Raw genomic sequence first — 21,506 nt, 5'->3', positions numbered from 1 at the left:
AGTATTTTATTGAGAAAACAGCTTTTAAATCGAATCTACTCAAAACTTTTTTAAACAGCAAGAACTTACTGGTTCCGATACCCAGTTCAGTAACTTCACGCCTTGGTTTGACCATCGCTTTTACTATCGTAAACTATATATGCCGGCAAGTGTTGGTACTTTTGTTCATAAAATTTCCACTGTATTTAAAGCATTTACCGGGTAAAAAGTCCTACCTGCATCCAGAATCCAAGCAATCTATCTTTGGCTAATAAGCCATGCATAGGTAACAAAAGTTATTTTTTTAGTTTAGCGGAAACGGGCCCTGGCTAATATTCCGGTTAAAAAAAGATACCGTTGTGTCCATTTCGGCGCTTGGGCCAAAACATAGGAAACAAACATACACTTTAGAAGTAAAAAAGTATAAAAAACAATTTTGAAGTGAAGTTAGGATAGAGTCGGATGATTCCGGTTGAGTACGACTTAAATTGTTAGGTTGCAACTGGCAACACAGGTTCTTTCTTTTATTTCTGCAAGCAAAACAGTGTCCGGTTAGTTTAGTAAAATTGTGATATTTTAATAAAACCCCTTTTATTTATTTAAAATATAGATCATTTCAGTTGTGCGATTAATATTTAAATACTGTCTCTGAATGTAAAGTAGTGGATTGGTGATTCGAATGGAGATAACTTTAGATTAATTGTATCTTAGCTGTCAACATAACCTCTTGACAATACGTGATAATTTTATTGTAGTGGTTTTAACGTTGGGTTTAAGGAATGAGTGACGCTGCGCCGTCGACTGCGCCCAAGGCGAAGGCGCCCAAAAGCAAAGCCCCCAAGGAGAAGGCAGCGAAGGCGGCTCCCGCAGCACCCGCTGAGCCCCCAAAGGCCGTTCGTAAGGTGTCATCTAAGGCCCGCCACGGAAGGCTGTATGCTAAAGCAGTGTTCTCAGGGTACAGACGTGGTCTTCGCAACCAGCATGAAAACACAGCTCTCCTAAAAGTATGTAATTTTGAGGTTATGTTTTTGTAGTTGTAATTGTTGCCTGTATCTAAAATTTAGATACGTATATATTATATAGCGGAAATATGAGATAAAAATTAACCTAGAAACAATAATATTACATTAGTAGTATTGTTAAAGTTTTATAGAATACAGTATTTGTTATTCAAAAATTCTACACCAACATCAACTTCAATATGTTCTAGTTTGCTTAACTTTTACACTTTTACTCAGCTATTACATTCTCTTGAATTGACTTAAAAATGTTACACTTAGTTACAACTTATAAGCGTTTCAAGTATATAATTTATTCCTTGAGTTACTTTGGGAAACAGGGTCTTAGCAAAGCATGGGTGGGTACAACCAGTATTTTATTAAAATTATTAATATGAAGGTAGCAATTCTATCCATAATATTTATAGGGAATAAAATAATAAATTATTTTATTTCTAAATGATGGTTTATGACATTTGAAACCTGAACAACTAGTGTTGACAAAATATTCACTGATAAAGTTATGAAATATTTATATTTCTTTTCATAAACTTATGCAAATATTCAATTATGTTTCATATTTCCAGGTTGAAGGTGCACGTAACAGAGAAGATGCAATGTTCTACACTGGCAAGAAGTGTGTGTATGTATACAGAGCAAAGAAGAGGACTCCCATCCCCGGAGGGCCACGGGGCAAGAAGACTAAGCTGCGTGCAATCTGGGGCAAAGTGACCCGGCCTCACGGCAGCTCTGGCAGCCTTCGTGCCAGGTTCAAGTCTAACTTACCTGCACAAGCTATGGGACACAGAATACGCGTGGTAAGAAATATTTTTCTATTAATACGCTGGATCAAATTTTCTGAACAGATGGTCCATTTGATGGTATATGGACAAAAAATTGCCTATAAACAGGGCAACACTTAGCATGGCATGCTAGAAACACATCCTACAAAGTGCTGCCCTGTGCCCAATAACCTGCAGTGCAGATGTTGAGCTTTATGTGCTTTTAATTACACCAGCAACTGCCCCCTTCATTGCCAGTCCACAGCAAAGCTGCTTGTCAGCAGAAATAAGCTTGCAATTGAACCAACAACACATGGCAAATTCATGTCACTCCACCTCAATTTTTGTATGAAATTTACTATCTTGAGACTCGTGTGTCCGGGTGGCTCCTGTCCACCAATTAAGTGGTTCTAGTAAAGTGCCACACCTTGAACCACCTGGTTAGATTGAACACTATATTGCCTTAATTCATATTTTACTAATAATGTTTTTTTTCCCTCTTTTCAGATGTTGTATCCATCAAGGATCTAAACCTTTGTAATATAAGTCTAAAATAAAACAAAACCCAAAGGCCTGTTTTTCATTTTGGAAACAATAATATTATGTAGACATAACATTTTTGATACAATGTTTTGACAGTTTTAGAATAACTGTCTTGTATCCTCTTGAAAAATAATTAATTAAATAACCAGATTGGTGGAAACCAGGTGTATTTTGGTGCCCTAATGTTACAAATGATGAATACGGATATAGATATTTTAATCCACAAGTTTGTCCATCAGTCTCATTTGATGGCAAGTGATAATGCAGTCTTAAGATTGTAATGGGCAAGCTTTTTTGGAGTATGGAACTTCAATTGGTGTCTATGCTGCATCATCCTGAAACGCTTAGCAGATTGGCGGCACAGCTTTGTCGGTAGGGTGGGTAACCAGCATCAGATGAACCCTCCCAAACCAGAGAAAATTACAAGACTTATAAGCAAGACATCATTGGCGTAATAGTGGTTATGTGAACCACTATATACCATGGATGTCTTTTCAAATATGGACCAAGTATATACAACTTTCGCAAAAATTATAGTGTTGTTACAGTATACTGATTTAAAGCCTTTCACAGAGTGACGCCAGTTCTGTATAGTATTTAATAATTGTGCATTAATTAAATTGACATTTCTCAACATCTGCATGATCACGATAAATGTGATTGTTGTGTGTGCTGTCCTTGTCACAATCATTGTGAAAAGGACAGCACACAATCTGTAAATTTAGTTTAACTTTGTTCAGATTTATGCACAACCGAATCTGTAACATTGACATTGACATCTATACTGCCATGATAATTAGAGGAGTTAGGAGCTATGGTAATATGCAGTAAAATATGTAGCATGATACACAAGCTGCGATTGAGCCGCAGCTATCTGCACGCTATAATCAGAAATATATTTGGAAGCGCAGCTGCGCGCCTAATTTCGTTAAAAGCGTCAATTTGGCGTGGCGTGTAATATGCCTGTGTATACAAAGGAGTATCTTTATGTCTACACACAAAAATTTTGGTAAGTAGTAACTAATCTAACAACTATAACCTCAGAAAATACTGAGACGTTAGGTGTCTGATAATTTCGCACCGTTGCGTACTATTTAGTTGGGTTTAGTTCCTGTTCATCAATGCTAGGTAGGTACCTACCATTTTAAATTCTGTGATACCACTGACCTCTATTGTAGAATTTTAATATTAATTTTTGGGTGCTGCCATCTGTGTAAAAATCGCAGAACCGCGTGGTCACTGACATGTGCAACTGCGATGTCATGTGGTTCCATATTGTGGCACTGCTTAAATAATAAACATTTGAGTGGCACTACTAGTAGTATCATATTAATCTGGGGCAAATGCTCAATGCTGTGTATAGGCAACAGGGAGTAGTAACAAGGTACATATCGCACACGTAATAAAGTAAAGACCAAGACCAAGTATGTGTCCTTATTTAGCCGTCTTTTATGCAATTTTTCTTAAGGTATCTAACCGAAATCGCTCCGAAGCTATAAGGCCGCCAAATGTATACCTATCTGTACTAAAGGTGTTGTAAAATTAAAGCGTTTATTAACTTACAGTAACTTACGGATGGATGTATGGATGTTTGTTATTTTCCAATTTGAATTAAATTTTCAATAGACTTAGATTAAGACTTAGTGATTTGTTCCGAAAAAATGTACGATTCCCGTGGGATTTATAAAAAAGGCGCAACAAGCTGTGGGCAACAGCTGCTAGTCCCTCATATGGGAGGAGGGTTAATACTAATTTGGGACATAAATATGAGGATTTCGATGTTAATGTTAAGAAAAACGAAGAGTTTAACCCTCCTGGCGAGGTGAGTCGCCCACTACGGGCTCACTGAGCGATACTCTTATTTGACTACACCGGGACATCTCCCGGTGAGGCCGGGCTGTGGCACGGCAACCCACTTTCCGGACTATCGATCCGTATTGTGTGTTTGCATATATGATACTTCTTTTTATTCCGAAATGAATTAAGCTTGAAATATGTGAAAGTGTTCATGTATACTTTCCTGGCCCAGTGGGAAGCGCTGTGATCTTAAGTCGAAGTTCGATTCCCGGTAAACAGTTTGGGAGTTTAATTTCAGAATTTATCCAGATTTCTTTTACGGTTTTCCCGTGGCTTGTTAACACCCTACCGGTATAGACGTGACGTGCCGCCAAGCGATTTAGTGGTTCGGTACGATGCCGCATAGGAACTAATCAGGGCTTCATTGAACTGCCATACACTTCCCTGACGACCTCTCCGGCGCAGCTGTAAGCCCTGTGGTTTCAAAGTGTGAGGTCCCGGGCACGATCCCTGGCAGGCACGATTTTGGAATTTACAATTTCAAAATTTCTGTCGTCTGGTCGGGTGGGGGGCTTCTGCCGTGGCTGGTTACCACCCTACCGACAAAGACGTGCCGCTTAACGATTCAGCGTTCCGGTACGATGTCGCGTGTAAACCGATTAGGGGTTTAATACCCAAAACAGGTTAGCCCGTTGCCATTTTAAACATCTTCATTTGCCTATGTAGGATTGCAGTCATTGGCTAACTTGTAGTGGAATAAAAAAAAAAGAAATTAGGAAACAGGTTAGTACGATCTTATGCTGTGTCAACACTCGCCACTTTCCACCTAGGGAAGTTCATGTCGTTAGTAGGTCTTGTAGTTTTACTAGTGTGGTCAGTGCCTCTACGATCCTGATTCCGCCTGCAGCTAGGCCTGCCCACCGGCGGCGGCTGCAGCGCGCGGCGCCGCTATTGATTGGCGCAGGAAGTGGGTTATCGTGTCACGCGGCATCTCCCTGCCATTGTTCGATACATAAATAATGCGGACCTGTCTATTTATACGCTATTTGTAACTCTAAATGCTATATGAAGTGTGTTATATGTTTGACCTTACTATTAATGCCTCGTTGGTCTAGGATGCTCGACTGTGGATTCGGTTTGATTTCCGGGTCGTGCCGAGCATGGTAATACTCAGTAAGCTTACAGTAGTAACATACTAAATCAATAATATTAAAATACTCCGCGCCCTGGGCCTATAAGATAACCCACTCCATCAAAATTAAAAAAATATATATTCAACAGTTCAACATTTGAGTGATGACAATGAATGAAGAAACTTAACAGGCTAACAGGCTATAAAAAAGAAGAAATTGTAATATTTATTTAATGTTGATAGCAATGGAACCAAGATTTACCTAACTTACCTATATTTGGAGGAATATCATTTCGAACGTATATATTTACGCAGAGTCGGAACTTCGGAGTCTTACAGAAGTCCAACGAACCATAATGACCTCGGTAGTGACTGAGTTACGTAGCCTGTTTGATACAGAATTATATTCTCCCAACGCAGTTTAGACGATGAGACGTTGGCATTTACCACGAGCTCTCATCGAAGTACTGTATCTATTATGTCATACTGTGGTAGGTCTGTCAGTCCACTGGCTCCACATATAGTAACTAGCGACAGTAGTTAAGTTGCAGTATGCTGGACTATGTAGATCGCTTTCCCTGCGCTATTTAAAAAGACATCTATACTTTTTTTTATGCAATAGAAATTCTACCTTTTGGCATGCAGTCGATGAGAGCTGCTTTCGGAAAGTTGACTACAAAATCTACGTTCGCCAATACGTACATGGTCTCCGCTCGACTCCAATATCCATCGGTCCTTGACGGCCGATTGGCGCAATTTGTAGCAACCCTGCTTTCTGAGCCCAAGGCCGTGGGTTCGATTCCCACTACTAGAAAATGTTTGTGTATTGAGCATGAATGTATTTCAGTGTCTGGGTGTTTATATGTATATTCTATTATATTGATGTATATTATTCATAAAAGTATTCATCAGTAATCTTAGTACCCATACCACAAGCTATGCTTGCTTTGGGGCTAGATGGCGATGAGTGTATTGTCGTAGTATATTTATTTATTTATCTGTCAACCGATGCAGCCCTACCTGCGACCATGGTTCTTTGGCGAATAGTTTCATTGCACTAGAAATCTCAAGCATAGATACCTAGTTCAGTTTTATAGCACGCTGAGCGACGTGAAGTTTATAGATAAGCCTCGCTGTCTGCAGCGTCAATATACCAGCTCCATTATTACACGGGCGGCGCCGGGAGTCGTGGCACGGATTCCCACTTATTGCGAATCGATCCCCACACCGCCGTCGTTCAGACACCGTACCTTTATGCATGCTCCCGGAGAGATAGCTACGAGAACCTTCTATAGGGCTGCCAATTTGAAGTGTCTGTAACTCAAAGGTTTAGCGTATGGAAATCGGAATGGACGTACGAGTAGAGCCTATCGGGACACTAGCCTCATGGTTAGGGCTTCAGCCTTCCTTTCAATGCGACCGAATTTGATCTCCAACACGCACTTCTAACTTACGCCAACATAATTTACTCAACTAGCTATTGACCGCGTTTATTACAATTCTTTACAATGTGGTTTGTTTCCTTGGGATAAAAAGTTGCATTGAATATAGCCTTTATCTTTTCACCTGACTCTTTGCAAAAAATCAATTTGTTTGGTTGCCAAGTTAGGGCATAAAGGAAGGACAAACTAACAACCACATTTTCGCATGCAATATGGAGTAAGGAAGTTTGCCTTAGTTAGCTAGCACATGGCTCGAACCCCTAGTGAATGGTGGGGCACAGCTAGTAAGCAAAAATAAAGATAACATGCCTAGCTTAATGTGAATGAATTGATCCTACCTGGATCAACAGTCCGGACGCGAACCAGAAGCGAAGTGAGAAAACTTATAGCTCACGAAAGTTTTAATGAAAGTAGTTTTCGTGGCAACCCTACTTGCAAAGGACTGTTTCATCTTTGCTTTGATTGCCTTTCTGTATGCCGACGAAGACTTGATGCAAACTGCAATTTAGATGTGTGGCTCAACCTACGCACCGTTAACACATTATTTGTGATTTTGGTGTTACTACGTTCCTTAATTCGGAAGTGACAAGGGCTCTGACACACGGACGGACCAAATGCGATTTCACCGAAACTAACTCTAAAACATAGCTTTGTTCGGTCAATTATTATTTATACTTTTCTGTTAAATATTATATATTATTATTAAACACGTAAGTAGGTATTTGCTATGAAACTGTGACAGGCGCTAGGTGTTAAAATATTGCGTGCGCTATAATATTATTACGAAATCGTAAAATTCTTTGGTTACTGATGCTTTCCTATTTATAGACGTTAATATCTCAATAACCGTTTGAGGTGTGCTTATAAATGTTGGGGTTCTAGTTAATTCAATGGGTTTCTATAAGTAAACCAAATTTCATGTGTTTATGTTAAATAGATTTTGAGTTATTTAGTGGCTCTAAATGGTTCGTGTAATATTACACACGTTAGCTTCGTCACCATTTCCTTATTCTTGACTGTATCTTGGCTTCTGCCTGCTTCACTAGAGGGCTTAACAAAATTCAGAAAAATCTTACCTTCCTTAAGTTGTCTGAAAACGTCTCGAATACATACATACATGAAGCAAGAGTATTTTATGCAAGTTTATCACGTCTCGTATACAGGAAGCAAGTTTCGTTTATGCACGTTTTGGACGTCTCGTATATAAGGCGTAAGTGTATTTAATGCAAGTTTATTACGTCTCGTATACAGGCAGCATGTGCCGTTTATGCAAGTATAGTACGTCTCGCATACACAGCGCATGTGTCTTTTATGCAAGTTAAGTACGTATCGTATACTGGAAGCAAGTACCTTTTTTGCAAGTTTAGTACGTCTCGTATACTGGAAGCAAGTGCCTTTCAAGCAAGTTTAGTACGTCTCGTATACTGGAAGCAAGTACCTTTTTTGCAAGTTTAGTACGTCTCGTATACAGTGCGCGAGTATGTTTTATGCAAGTTTATACGGGAAGCATGTGTCGTTTATGCAAATTTAGTACGTCTCGTATACTGAAAGAAAGTGCCTTTCAAGCAAGTTTTGTACGTCTCGTATACAGGAAGCAATTGTCGTTTATGCAGGTTTAGTACGTCTCGTATACAGGAAGCATGTGTCGTTTATGCAAATTTAGTACGTCTCGTATACTGGAAGAAAGTGCCTTTCAAGCAAGTTTTGTACGTCTCGTATACAGGAATCAATTGTCGTTTATGCAGGTTTAGTACGTCTCGTATACAGGAAGCATGTGTCGTTTATGCAAATTTAGTACTTCTCGTATACTGGAAGAAAGTGCCTTTCAAGCAAGTTTTGTACGTCTCGTATACAGGAATCAATTGTCGTTTATGCAGGTTTAGTACGTCTCGTATACAGGAAGCATGTGTCGTTTATGCAAGTTTATTACGTCTCGTATACAGGAAGCAAGTGTGGTTTATGAAAGTTTAGTACGTTTCGTATACATAGTACAAGTGTCTTTTATGCAAGTTAAGTACGTCTCGTACACTGTAAGCAAGTGTTTTTTTGAAAGTTTAGTACGTCTCGTATACAGTGCGCGATTGTGGTTTATGCAAGTTTAGTACGTCTCGTATACAGTGCGCGAGTGTGGTTTATGCAAGTTTGGTACGTCTCGTATACAGTGCGCGAGTGTGGTTTATGCATGTTTAGTACGTCTCGTATACAGTGCGCGAGTGTGGTTTATGCAAGTTTAGTACGTCTCGTATACAGTGCGCGAGTATGGTTTATGCATGTTTAGTACGTCTCGTATACAGTGCGCGAGTGTGGTTTATGCAAGTTTGGTACGTCTCGTATACAGTGCGCGAGTGTGGTTTATGCATGTTTAGTACGTCTCGTATACAAGAAGCAAGTGCCTTTCATGCAATTTTGATACGTCTCGTATATAGGAAGAAGTGTCTTTTATGCATGTTTAGTACGTCTCGTATACAGAAAGCAAGTGTCGTTTATGCAAGTTAAGTAAGTCGCGCATACATAGTGCAAGTGTCTTTTATGTAAGTTAAGTACGTTTCGTATACAGATAGCAAGTGTCGTTTATGCACATTAAGTAAGTCGCGCATACATAGTGCAAGTGTCCTTATGCAAGTTAAGTAAGTCTCGTATACAGGAAGCAAGTGTCGTTCTCGATTTTTTCTTAAGTGAGCATAAAGAAGAACTATTCTGCCTAGTAAGTTAACTTTAAAACAATTCTTAAAACGGCAACTGAGAATAAATTTCTATAAATAAAATAATAAAAAACACTTGTTAAACCTATCGATTACCTAAAAAAAATAGGGAAACTGAAAGCTTTTATACAAATTCCCAGTACCTTACTATCTGACTCGTGTTAGCCGAATCACGAGGCATTTAAGCCGAGCTTTCGGCTGGGTACGAGTACCTTATAATCAAAAACCCGAGTATCCCAGTTACCGAGTAATAAACGAGTACTCGATCCATCACCTTTATAGATCCTTTGTAGATATTGATGTACCCATCAAGAAGCACGTGAACTCGTTATTGAGTATGACACAAACGAAATGCATAGACACCTGGATTTCTTTGCATGTGCAATGCGCTATCAGCGCTTCAAATGCACCTAGTCGTAGGTACTACCAGTCGTATTTCAATAATGTTTGCTTATGGCTGCGTTACTAACTGAATACGTCAATATATCAACACCACTCGGTGCCAATCACATGTGACAATAATAATACGCACCATTAATAGGCCTAAGTATTTCTTAAACCGATAGAGGAATTGTGCCGTGGACATGCACCTTGTAAAGTTTGGAAAGAGAGAGACTTTCATATCACGCATGTACTCATGTGCCGTAGGTTCTGTTTCATCTTGCAGCAGTTTGCGAGTGAGGGCCCGCCACGCGTCCGCAACCCGCGCCGCTCCATTTATCGCTTTCGCATCACAGTGGCGGGTGCGACGCGGCGCGGTGCGGTGTGGGCTGATACCGGTAGTCTAAGTACAAGATTTTGTCGCTCGTAATCGAGTAGTCGTTTTCGCATATCAAACTCTGTATTGTCAAAGAAAAATAGGTTTATTACACTTGCTTTAGAGTAGCCTGTATTTCTGATTTTTGCTTCAAAACCTTGTGTCAAAATCCAGAGCTAAAGCCAAAGTATGTCTTTATTCAAATAGGCACATAGATGGCACTTTTGATGCGCAAATTACATGTTAAATAGAAGTGAGTTGATGGCGATAACTAAATTTGTCAACTTAAAACTAAAGTTACGAGGGTTCCAAATGCGCCCTGATCTAAGAAGAAGCCCACAACAAACTTAGCTGGTTTTTTTGTTACCACCATCTTACATTGTCATTTAAAACTATCAAAGAAGCAACCTGGTTAGAGCTATAATTTTAATCGTCCACGTAGTCCTTAATGCTAAGCATGTTTGACCTATAAAAAAATGCATATGAATTTTAGTAGCAGTACACAGTGACTTTTTGTGACAGATCTTGTTCGGGTAAGTACTTGCACCATGCTTATTTCTGCTGCTAGTATTCCGGTCAAAGGGCATGGTTGTCGGTGTAATTTCAGGTACATGAGATTTAACACCAACGCCCCAAATTGATGTATGGCTCCTGGCTTGCCCTGTGAAGTGTTGCTCCGTTAACAGGTGATAGTTTTACACTAACCCTTAGATGGGCTTGATCCGTCAATTATTACTATATAAAACAAAGATCCATTTTACTTTGATGTTCAAGTATTTCATACTCGAAAACGACTCATCGATTGCGAGCGCGAAAATCTTGTACTGAGGCCACGGGTTTCTCGCGTAGAAAACTCCGCGGCTGCTCATGCGTGGAGCGACGGGGCCGGGCGATGCATCATTGGGTTGGTCACGGGGTTCTGGTGACATTTGCAATGGCTTTCTAACGGTGCGTATTGGATGTGAAAACCAACGTTTGTTTTGCTGAACGCGCTACTCTCAGGAACATTGAAGAAACCTTTTTGTGGTAGCTAGTATCTTCATCAAGGAAGACTATAAGACATAACATCATGATACGATGAAGCGGAGCATGAATGAGAAATGTTGCAAAATCGGAGAGGTAGAAATATTCCCGGTTAAGGTTTCACAAAAATAATGTGTTACGGATTTTTTTCCTCTTTACGTTCATTCTTTGTTTTGTAAATACATTACGACATTAAACTCGTGACTTCTTCCGTGCTGTCATCTCAAGAAAAAACAAGATATACCGATGTCAATAATGCTTCATTTATAAAATAATAGATTATAGATTATCTATAATTTAATGTAATCTAGTGAGTTACAATTTTGTGTGAACTTACCCTTGGCTCTACGGAATCGCGTCCACCTAACACGACCTTCGGCCCTTCAATGTCCCCGCGTGGGCAGATCGAAGGCCGAGTCTCATATTATTTATTGAATAGCGTGATATGGTTATCTCAGATAACCTTCAATTTAACTAACTATGTTAGCGCTTAGCCTACTTTTGACATTTTTTTGTTGATTACCATTTTTCCTTTCACCTTGCCCTAATTTTGAGAACAGCAGCCCTTGATGTTTAACATCATGTTTTAGTAATAAATTATTCATTACAACCTAACCCTGCTCGACAACCTTGATCCTCAACTATAGCCACGAACCTTTCACACGCAATGATGAGGTTTGCAATTGGAGGTCTCATTATCATTATCGTCACTTTATCTGATTGACGTCCACTGCTGAACATAGTTCTCTTGTAGACAATCCACGGTCCATGGCCGTTTGTTTCCAGCGGCTCCCAGCGACTCTGATTATTATTATTATTAATATATAATAGACTGAATAGCTGTCGCCGGTGCGTATATATAATTTCTTTTGCTCTTTGTTTTTTTGATGTTTGTCCAGTCTATTCTTGAACTGATTCAGTGATACTGCAGTCATTTCATATTTAGGCAAGGAATTCGACATTTGTATAACTCTATTGCTGACAAAATGCTTGCAAGTTTTAGACGACTCGTTTGATGTCGTCTCGCCACCTCGTTGTGGGCCGACCAACGCTGCGTTTTTGGAGCCCGCTTTATTAGATATAGTTTTGTTATAGGCACCTCTACAGTTGTTAACCTTCCCCCGCCTTCGACGTTACATATTTTATATAACTGCGCAACAACATCGCATGTAAGTATTTCAGTTGCAGTAATTTGAAACAGCTTCTCGCGTGCTCAAGTTCACCAGATGTAAGAACTTTGATTTACGATACTACGCAGTGCCAGTTCGAACTACTTCGGTAGGGTATGTTTGTCGCGTGTTTTGTGCGATTCCAAATAAGTGTCGTAGACATAATTTTTCTTCTTCTTCCAAGGTTAGACTGCATTGACCGCGACCTTACCTCATGATGATAACAATGCATTGGAAGGGCTCTCACGTGGAAGGGTTTACTGCAGGTTATAAAAAAAAATGCCTCAAATTGGTTTCTCCGTGATTGCTTGGAAGCACACCCCTCGTACGACAGATGATGTTGAAAGAGAAACACTGTTCAGTTTCTTACCGGCTTCTTCTTGGAAGAATATGCCTTCCGAACCGATGGTAGTCTCTACAAACAGATTGACCTGACGATTCAAAAGTGCGTAAACTAGGTCTACTTGAAATAAATTAATTTGAATTTATAATTATTGTTGCGTGGTCGTAGATCTACAACTTGGAACTAGCTGATGCCGTATTTTTTTTGCTGAGTGGTGAGCTGGTGGCAACTTAATGTCAAAATTATAATGTGTATATTATAACAAACACATATTTGTATATTGTGTGGAAAAGCCTCCAGAAGAACTACATTAGGAAACGTGATCAATACTAATATAAAAAATGCAAAAGTGTGTTTGTTTATTTGTTTGGCCTTACTTTTGATATGATGATGATAATGTAATGATTAAAAAGCCTTTCTGAGAAGGAAGTTTACGTCTTTTTGTAGACTAACTACGCATAATAAAATCTTACGTATTAAATTGATAACGCGAATGTGAAAATGAATGTGCTGTCAGCCTGACATGTCATGTCTGTCTCTCTGTGTCACTCACGCAGTTGTCAAGTGTATGTCATATCTCCGTCCGGAACCAGACCTACATCTCGTCGAAGTCAAGTACATCCGTCGGACAGCCGTGCAATCAGACTGACAAAAGTCCGTGTATAATATTCACGCATCATTGTTTACTGCTCCCTCCGGCCTCCGTGTCTGTTCGTTCAAAATGGTACCTAGGCGCTAGACACAAGATGACGGTAACAATTGATCGATGCTGGGTAGAGATTTTTAACTGTTTTCATCGACTTTTGTGTGTGACCAATTCACAAATTTGTAAAAACTAAGATTCGTGCTTCTTCTTTATTCTCTGCATATTATAATGTAAGAATATAATTTACGGATGGGTGCTAGAAAAAGGTGGTACGTTAGGAGTCAGGGCATAAGCCCTGTCCCTTGTCTGCGGTGACCCTAAGATAGTTGCATCGTAAACAAACCACTCTACTGATATTAAGTTTAAATTGGAATCAGTAATTTTGTGCAAATAATACCTGTGTGTTCATGTTCGTAAATAATAGGAATGTTCCGGTCATTTCAGTCATTAGGTAAACCTAAATAGCCTACATCTATCCTCTCGCAGCACTCATAAATAACCGCAACTTTATATGCGTGATGGATTGCAATATATTCCGATTACAATATGTACGTACCTACTAACGGAATATTTAGTAACTTTGATTTTGTATTCATCGTCATTATTAACCCATTCGGCCTACTGCAGGACGTGGGACGCCTGCAAGAAAAGGAAGGTTTAGGCCATAGTATACCACGCTGGCCAATGTGGAATGGTAGACCTCACACGTCTTTGAGGATAGAGCGCACTCAGGCATTTTCGTCGCGATGTTTTCGTTTAGTTACCGTAAAACAAGTCACAATATTTAATTGCTTAAAACTCGCATAGCTTCCAAAAGTTAAAGGTGCGAGCCGCTAAGGCTATCAGCACTATGAAGACATACGATAGTGTTTCAGCCAAGGTCCAGCCAAGAATATGGAACTGGCGACGCAGCTATCGTGTGTAATAACACACGAACCATTTAGACCCACTTTTGCCTTCTTAATAACTCATATATATATATATAGTACTACAATAGACGCATCGCCATCTAGTCCCAAAGTAGGCGTAGCTTGTGTTAAGATACCAGTACCCATGTATTAAGATAACTGATGAATATCTTTTATGAATAATATATAAATACTTATAATATGTAGATAAACACACATACTCTGAAAAACATTCATGTTCATCACACAAATATTGTCCAGTTGTGGGAAGCGAACCCACGGCCTTGGACTCAGAAAGAAGGGTCGCTGTCCACTGCGCCGATCAGCTGTCAAAGTCAATTTAACAAAAACACATGAAATTTGGTTTATTTATGTTTACATACAAATGACTGCTGCAGTGATTTGTATGTAAACTCACTATAATTTTTCCGAGTCTTGTTTGGTAGGAAGCTTTGGCCATGGCTACTTACCACAATATGGACAAAGACGTGCCGCCAAGCGTGTTCCAGTGCGATGCCGCATAGAAACTGATAATGAGTGTGTATTTAATATAACCAGGGGAGATGGCTAGATATAAAAATAAAAAACTCTGTATACAAACAGTAAGCTCCAGTAGGCAGGTACTCGTGCGTGTACGTAATAAACAGATCCGTTGAGAGTTCGTTGAGGAGCAAACAAGATAATTGTCGTACACATCATTTGTATGACTGGAGCTGACGGTTCGTTGAAAGATGTTGCCCTACCTCTATTAATAGCTGCGATCATCCTCTGTCGGTAGGGCTTCCATATTTTATTAAACCGATCATTTCTTTTTATTCTCGTCATCCTTTGTAAGACATTTAAAGACTAGCTGTTGCCCGTGGCCGCTTTCGTGACGGTTTTTAACAAATACTGTGGGGTACTTTGCTTTTAAAGTAACTTGAGATGCACCAATACTTCAAGTTAAACTGACACATTCCACGAATGGGTACCGGAACTATACAATAATAAGTATTTCACTGGTTGCGTTTCGATGATTGAAGTTGGTAAACAATTTATGTTTGTCGCAATAAAGGAGTTGATGGTGAAGTGCCGGGGGAAGTTCTCACGCATTAACTGCGGCTTTGGCTTCGGGAAAAGCAATATATTTTAGAAGGTCGTCATTTATTACTTGCTTATGATTATTTTTTTATTAAAAATGTTTTTTTTTTCTAATTTCATTAATTTGCATATACAGTGCAACCTCGATATGACAAATCGGAGGGGAACAAGAAAATATTCGTAATATCAAGTAATTCGTTGAACTGAGGTTTGTTATGTTGAGGTTATATCCGTCTAAAATTCGTTATAAAGAGGTAAAAGAACTTTTACGTTTCTGAGCCATTTTAACTTAAATCTTTAACAATAGTGATGAGCAGAGGTGTTTACATTACTTTCCATCAAAACAACAATTATTACTATACAAACAAAAGCGTGTCGAAACATGTCGAGACATGAATCACATTATAAGATTAAGAGTTATATTATCTGTGGAAATTGGTTTTGAGTTGGCAAAATTCGGTAATTAGAGGTATGCATACTTTTTTTTCATAGTTGAAAATTCGTTATAAAGAGGTTGTACGCAAAGAATGTTCGCAATGTAAAGGTATATTTTATATTGACTCTTATGGACAATTCAAGGGGATTACGAAGAATTTGTTAAATCGAGGAAGTCGTTATATTGCGGTACGTTATATTAAGGTTGCACGTAGGTATATATATTTTTGAACATACTCGTAGGTTCTTAATTTGCTGTATAGGTTTAGCAAACAATACACACAGCATGGTGTCTCTACTACGGGGCCAAGTGGTCTGGATGCTGCTCGTAATGTCACTATTTCTGTACGCCTCGGAGCTCAACTCCAACTGACCGAATAAGGCCGAACTCATCACCCACTTATGTCACTCTAGTGCACCGGATACGTTAATTTTTGCACTGCGTCGCTTTTATAAAGTACCAAGAGTAAACAAACTCGCTACTGGACATAAGTCATAAGTCTGCTTGGTATTGTTTAATACGTAATTTTTTTTACTACTGCTTTTTTTTTTACCTCTGCACAATTTTTTCGGTCCTTCTGTACCCATATCGAGAATTTATGTCCATTAGGTAAATGAATGAATAATAATAATGGCACCTATTATTTTTACCACATCCGAATTCCGAGAATATTTTTGTTAGTGAATTACCATTCACTAGGAAGGCCGTTGAACGCAGGATAACAGCTGACAGAGTGTTTTTAGGGCGACAATAATAATTATTATCTGTATCGAAGTTCGAATCTTTCGTAATAAAATAGTAGTCGTTGTATTCTAAGTAAACAATCAAAATAAAATAGGTAAGTATAAGTAATTTCGATTATGTGTGCCGTATTAAATTACGCTCTATAGAAATAGGTATATTGCCTGTATTTCACGTAGTGTAAATATATTGAAATAATGTGGCATATTTGGTAACGAAATCAGGTCACCATGAATAGGTACGGCAACAATGATGAATGGTGAACAGAAAAAATAGTACATTAACTGCGATGGGAGCAACGAAATGACTTTTGACGTTAAACGGACGCCTACAAAATGACGCTACTAAAAATAGTCTAGAATATGCAAGCTAAACCCCAAAGGTTTGAGTCTAGGGAGTTTCCATCAAATTAGTGCCATCCACAATTCAGCTGTAACTTGTAGCGCGAACTTCTGAACTGAATTTAGTTTAGGATTGTTGTAAACCGAATTACCACTTATGATGCAACGGATAGCACCGAGAACTTTTCAGATTTTCTTCAATTACTGTATCCATGGTGGTACGTAGACCATCACAGAATCACGGAATAAAGAATTGCGTGAAGTGCATTGTGTCCAAAAACAGTAAAAAGTTCCCCGCACGTCTCACTTCACACCCGCAGATTTTTGCTAGCTCACAAACTTTTCTCATTTTCCCCATTTTTTGGTAAATTTTTAGAACATTAGAGGTAAAATAATAACTGTCAACTGCTAAATAGAATGAAGTGACTAACCGCCTGTTCTAGAAACACTACAAAAGTGGTGTGGTTTTTGATGCTTCAATATTAGTCTTGTACGCGGTTTCTATATGTTCTGAATCTGTGTAGACAATATTATATTTGTTTGGCTAATGAGGCTAATGTGCTTATATGTTACATATTTTTTTGGAACACCATCAGGGCGATTTTAAGTAAGGTTTTTAATTACGTATGGATCACTTCTGGAGACAAGAGGGCAATTGCAATGATGCTTTTATTTAAATGATATTTTTTTCCTATAAATCCTAACTCTATCCTAATTTTTGTTCCGCTCACTGGCCATTTTTCAAACAAGAGTTCTTTGCTGGTTTTGCGTCGAAAATACAATCCTAAGTTGACTTTAATGTTGTTTTTTTGGACCACACAGCTATTGTATAAGAGCACGATATGTTTGAGATTAATGACACCATTATTTTTTTTCAAAGCGTACAAAAAACTAGTGAATTGTGCTCCATGACTTTTTGTTAAGTATATAAGGTATATTTACTAATAGGGGAGCCTAGAATAGAAATCATAGCTAATTATCTTGTAGGTAAGTAAGTATACCGTACTTATTCAATGTTTATTTGCAGTCATTGTATTCCAATCATGCTATTTTTTCATGTAATGCAAAATGAACGATAATGTGACGATGTCGGGATTTTCCAGCTAATTTGTATGAACGGACGAAATTGTTTTGTTGTGATGGTACTTTTTTATTTTGAAATTTATTATTTACTTAAGTACTTATGTCGTTAGAACACGTAATGGTTTTAAACAACGCGATACAGGATAACAATATGTACCGATCTAAAATTTTCCATAGAATAATGTACCGAAACAAATTTTTAACTCGTTTTCGTACTTAAGCCTCGTTTTCGTACTCACTATCATTGTACAGCACGGCTAGCATAGGGATATTTTACTCCCCGGAAAAAGGATAAACTTGTATGTTCTCTTACAGCTTTATCAACTCTACGAGCATTGGCTTACAAATGGAAACAATATCCAACTATAATAACTCCTATTCCCTCTTGTCGCGCTTTTTTTGTTTATCTCCTGCTAGCCGTTCTGCAATTAAACCTTATACTTACGTATTTGCCAGGGATCTACAATATTCAAGTTGTGCACGAAAATACCGAATTGTGGTACAAATTAAACAAAAATCTTTTGTTTGCCCTTAAATCTGTCTAAAATAGCCTTTTCTCTACCAATTACCTTTGTTCCATCTATCTTATTTCTTGGTTTCAGTGAAATTACCAGTCAGTGTGATAGGCTGGTATCAAAAACTACACATTAAAACATGGTTATAGGTATGATAGGTATTCGAGTCAGAACGTAAATAATCAACAAGTTGATCATTAGCAACATCCTTATTTAATCCCTACCTTCTCAATCTAAGTACGTATATAAGTAGTTACCTACTATTGGTTTATCACTAACAATTGCTCTAAATGGTCACATGGAAAATGAATGTAGGTGGTCAGGTGGCACGCGGTCTTTGTTTTAGAGCAGGTTAAAGTTGGCAACTTGGATAATCCACTTACGTTTACATTTCAATGGCGTGAAAGTTAATTACGATTTATACGGTATGTTAAGGATCCAAAAGTATCCAAAGTTATGTTGGCACATTCTGTCCTTCTCTCTATTCTAGATTATGAGGACGCAAGCTATCTGAATCTTACTGAGGACCAACTGAATAAACTTGAGCGTCTTCAAAATCTTGCTTTTCAGTTCATATTTGGCCTGCGCTAGTATGACCAAGTATCTGAATTTCCTCAAAAGCTCTAGTGGCTCCCTATTCGCCGTCATCGGGATCTGCATGTACTATAGTGATAGTACTATAGTCTGTACTGTGTGTTATTTAATCCCAAAACACCTCCTTATTTGGAGGAACAGTTCAACTTTGTTGGAACGCCCTTTGACTTAAGATCATGTCGAATGCTGAGACTGAGCATGCCATTCCACAAGACAAACTTTTGTAAGCCTTCCTTCACAGTGAAAGCTATCAAATTTTGGAATGCTCTCCCTACGATCATACGACAGGCAAAATCGCTTGATATTGTTTAAGCAGTTAAATCATAATATCTTGCGCAATAATTTTTTCATTAATTTCATGTATATTGTATATATATATATATATATACATGTATATATATATATATATATATTTGAAGTTATACTTCTTTTGGCGTTTTACGATGCTCGTGCACACCGTCACAAAAAACCGACACCATGAAGTAAGCTATAGTCAACATTTTAGTTTTTCTAAAAAGGTTTGACAGTTGACTTTCAATAATTCAAACAATACCTTTTTTCTATTGCTCTAGTGTCGCTATTTCTGCGAACGTAGAATAACTAACTGCTAACGCGTGTACATAAGAACACACACTTTTTTTTATTTGTGTATCTTTTGTTTATGTATCCGTATGTAGTTATTTGAATGTAGGTTTATAATTTTACACCACCTATTTGTTCTCGCTCTTGCTGTCCTAATCCTAAGATTGCCTGCATCGCTTCTGAGCGTTAAGGCCGCTTTTGTATTCTACTCCAGTCTTTGTGTTTCTCTGTATTCATCCATTATTTTCCTAACTGTGTAGTGGTGTACAAATAAAGAGTTAAATAAATAAATATTTAAAGACTACTAGATGACAACACTATTTCCTAGAAGGTATTATAACTAGATTAAATTCTTGCGTTACCAAATATATTGTATAAGTACATAAAGGTGGAAAATGACAAACAAGCAACTTAAATCGTTGCTCGGAGGTCGTAAAGGCGATCGTTCGCGCGGCGTGTGGTCGCTCGCCACGTCGCTACGTCGTGATTTCTCGGCTTTCGCGGAAATTGGTGTTATCCTCGCGTCGCCGGCAGCACTACTTCCTACATCATCCCTTTTTTTGACTGCAACCATTCTACGTTATGCAGGCTCCACACGCACTGGCTAGACAAGCAAGCTTAGATTATTTATCTTTAGGTATCCGAGCGGCCAGCGAAGGTTGGCCAGTTTTTATTTGGCTGCTGTTTGCTCTGTAATATTGCGCTTCCGACGCTATCTCTTGAGGCTGACACGTCTCCTTCCAATATCCGTCCGTTTTGACGCTAATCTAATTAGAAGAAAACTCTAACGGGAGGTTAAAGTGTGTTTTAAGTTGAAATGTGGTAAATATTAAAAAGCCTACAACTTCCATATTCCTTTTACCTATGATGAAGGAATGTTGTCCTCAGCAGTGGGAAATGCAAAGGATGATGATAAAGATGTCTTAGATTTGAGCTTACTTACCTTAAGTAGAAAAAAAACATGTTTAATCTTAGGTTTAATCCATAAATTTCCGAAATGGCCTATAAAGCTAGCATTTATTGATTTAGGTACGTTATCATCTGACACCTTGGCTTGAATTTGTTGGTTATGCATAATTTTACTAGAGACAAAGTGACAAAGTGTAGCAAGAGACAATGCTGGCTGGAATCTAAAGTTCGAATATGCGTGAGCATGTACGCACGTGGAGAGCCAACATAAGTCATTTGCTATTAGAAAACGCTTAGAGTGTACCTACTTACGCAGGCGTTACCTTGCGGAAGTGCATCATATAAAAGCTTAATTTGCTTTTCCACCACAGCCAGACAAATCTGTATATTTGTGTACATTAACATATGTAGGGAAAGACTCAGGCCTCAGTCCACCGAGTTAGTCCAGTGCGGGTTGGAAGCCATCGCATGCCCTTGTGAATTTTAAACCAGACTCAGAGTGTTCCTCACGATGTTTGCCTTCATCCTTAAATTGATATTAATTGCTTGAACTAAAAATGTGAAAAATTATAGGCGTGACGGCAGTGGCGTGCATAAAGAAGAAAGATGGCATAAAATGGAAAAATCCTTCGCATTTATGAGTTATACAAAAATTTAAGGGTAGGCAGTGCATTTGTGCATGTATGAAGTGCACGCCACTGCGTGCCGGGGATCGGCATCGGGCCCCGCAACAGGGAAGCACGGCTTCAATTCAGCAGCAGAAAATTATCTTAAGAACATATTCTGTAGCAACTGGATGCACAGTGAAAACAATTAAACAATGTTTTACTTCTTGTTAAACCAGATAATTCCTCAATATTGGCGCGCATACTCCCTTTTACTATTTTCCTTCGAAACTTGGGAATTATTCACTAATCCTTTGAATCCGGCACTCCAGTAGTTGCTCCGATGCCGATTATTTATGGCATAACCTCAGGCGAGTCGGCTGTTTGCTCAGCCGATTT

At 38.6% G+C, this 21,506-nt stretch overlaps 1 protein-coding gene across 1 annotated transcript; it reads left to right on the top strand.

Annotated features, from left to right (window-relative positions):
• The first annotated feature begins 393 nt into the window (after window positions 1-393).
• Window positions 394-2,329, top strand: LOC120623438 (60S ribosomal protein L35a). Its single transcript, XM_039889466.1, has 4 exons — window positions 394-530; window positions 757-983; window positions 1,565-1,795; window positions 2,267-2,329. Exons 2-4 carry the CDS (start codon window positions 759-761, stop codon window positions 2,288-2,290), a joined length of 480 nt encoding a protein of 159 aa, XP_039745400.1. The 5' UTR covers window positions 394-530; window positions 757-758; the 3' UTR covers window positions 2,291-2,329.
• Window positions 2,330-21,506: the final 19,177 nt, after the last annotated feature.

Source organism: Pararge aegeria, chromosome 4 (genome assembly GCF_905163445.1).
Source record: "Pararge aegeria chromosome 4, ilParAegt1.1, whole genome shotgun sequence".
NCBI classification, from domain to species: domain Eukaryota; kingdom Metazoa; phylum Arthropoda; class Insecta; order Lepidoptera; family Nymphalidae; genus Pararge; species Pararge aegeria.
Note: the sequence above shows the minus strand (reverse complement) of the source record. Positions and strands in the feature narration are given on the sequence as shown.

Coding starts and splice junctions, on each gene's coding strand:
- LOC120623438 (XM_039889466.1), top strand. CDS start 759: ATGAGTGACGCTGCGCCGTCGACTGCGCCCAAGGCGAAGGCGCCCAAA. Junction 984..1,564: donor AAAACACAGCTCTCCTAAAA/GTATGTAATTTT, acceptor TCATATTTCCAG/GTTGAAGGTGCACGTAACAG. Junction 1,796..2,266: donor TGGGACACAGAATACGCGTG/GTAAGAAATATT, acceptor CCCTCTTTTCAG/ATGTTGTATCCATCAAGGAT.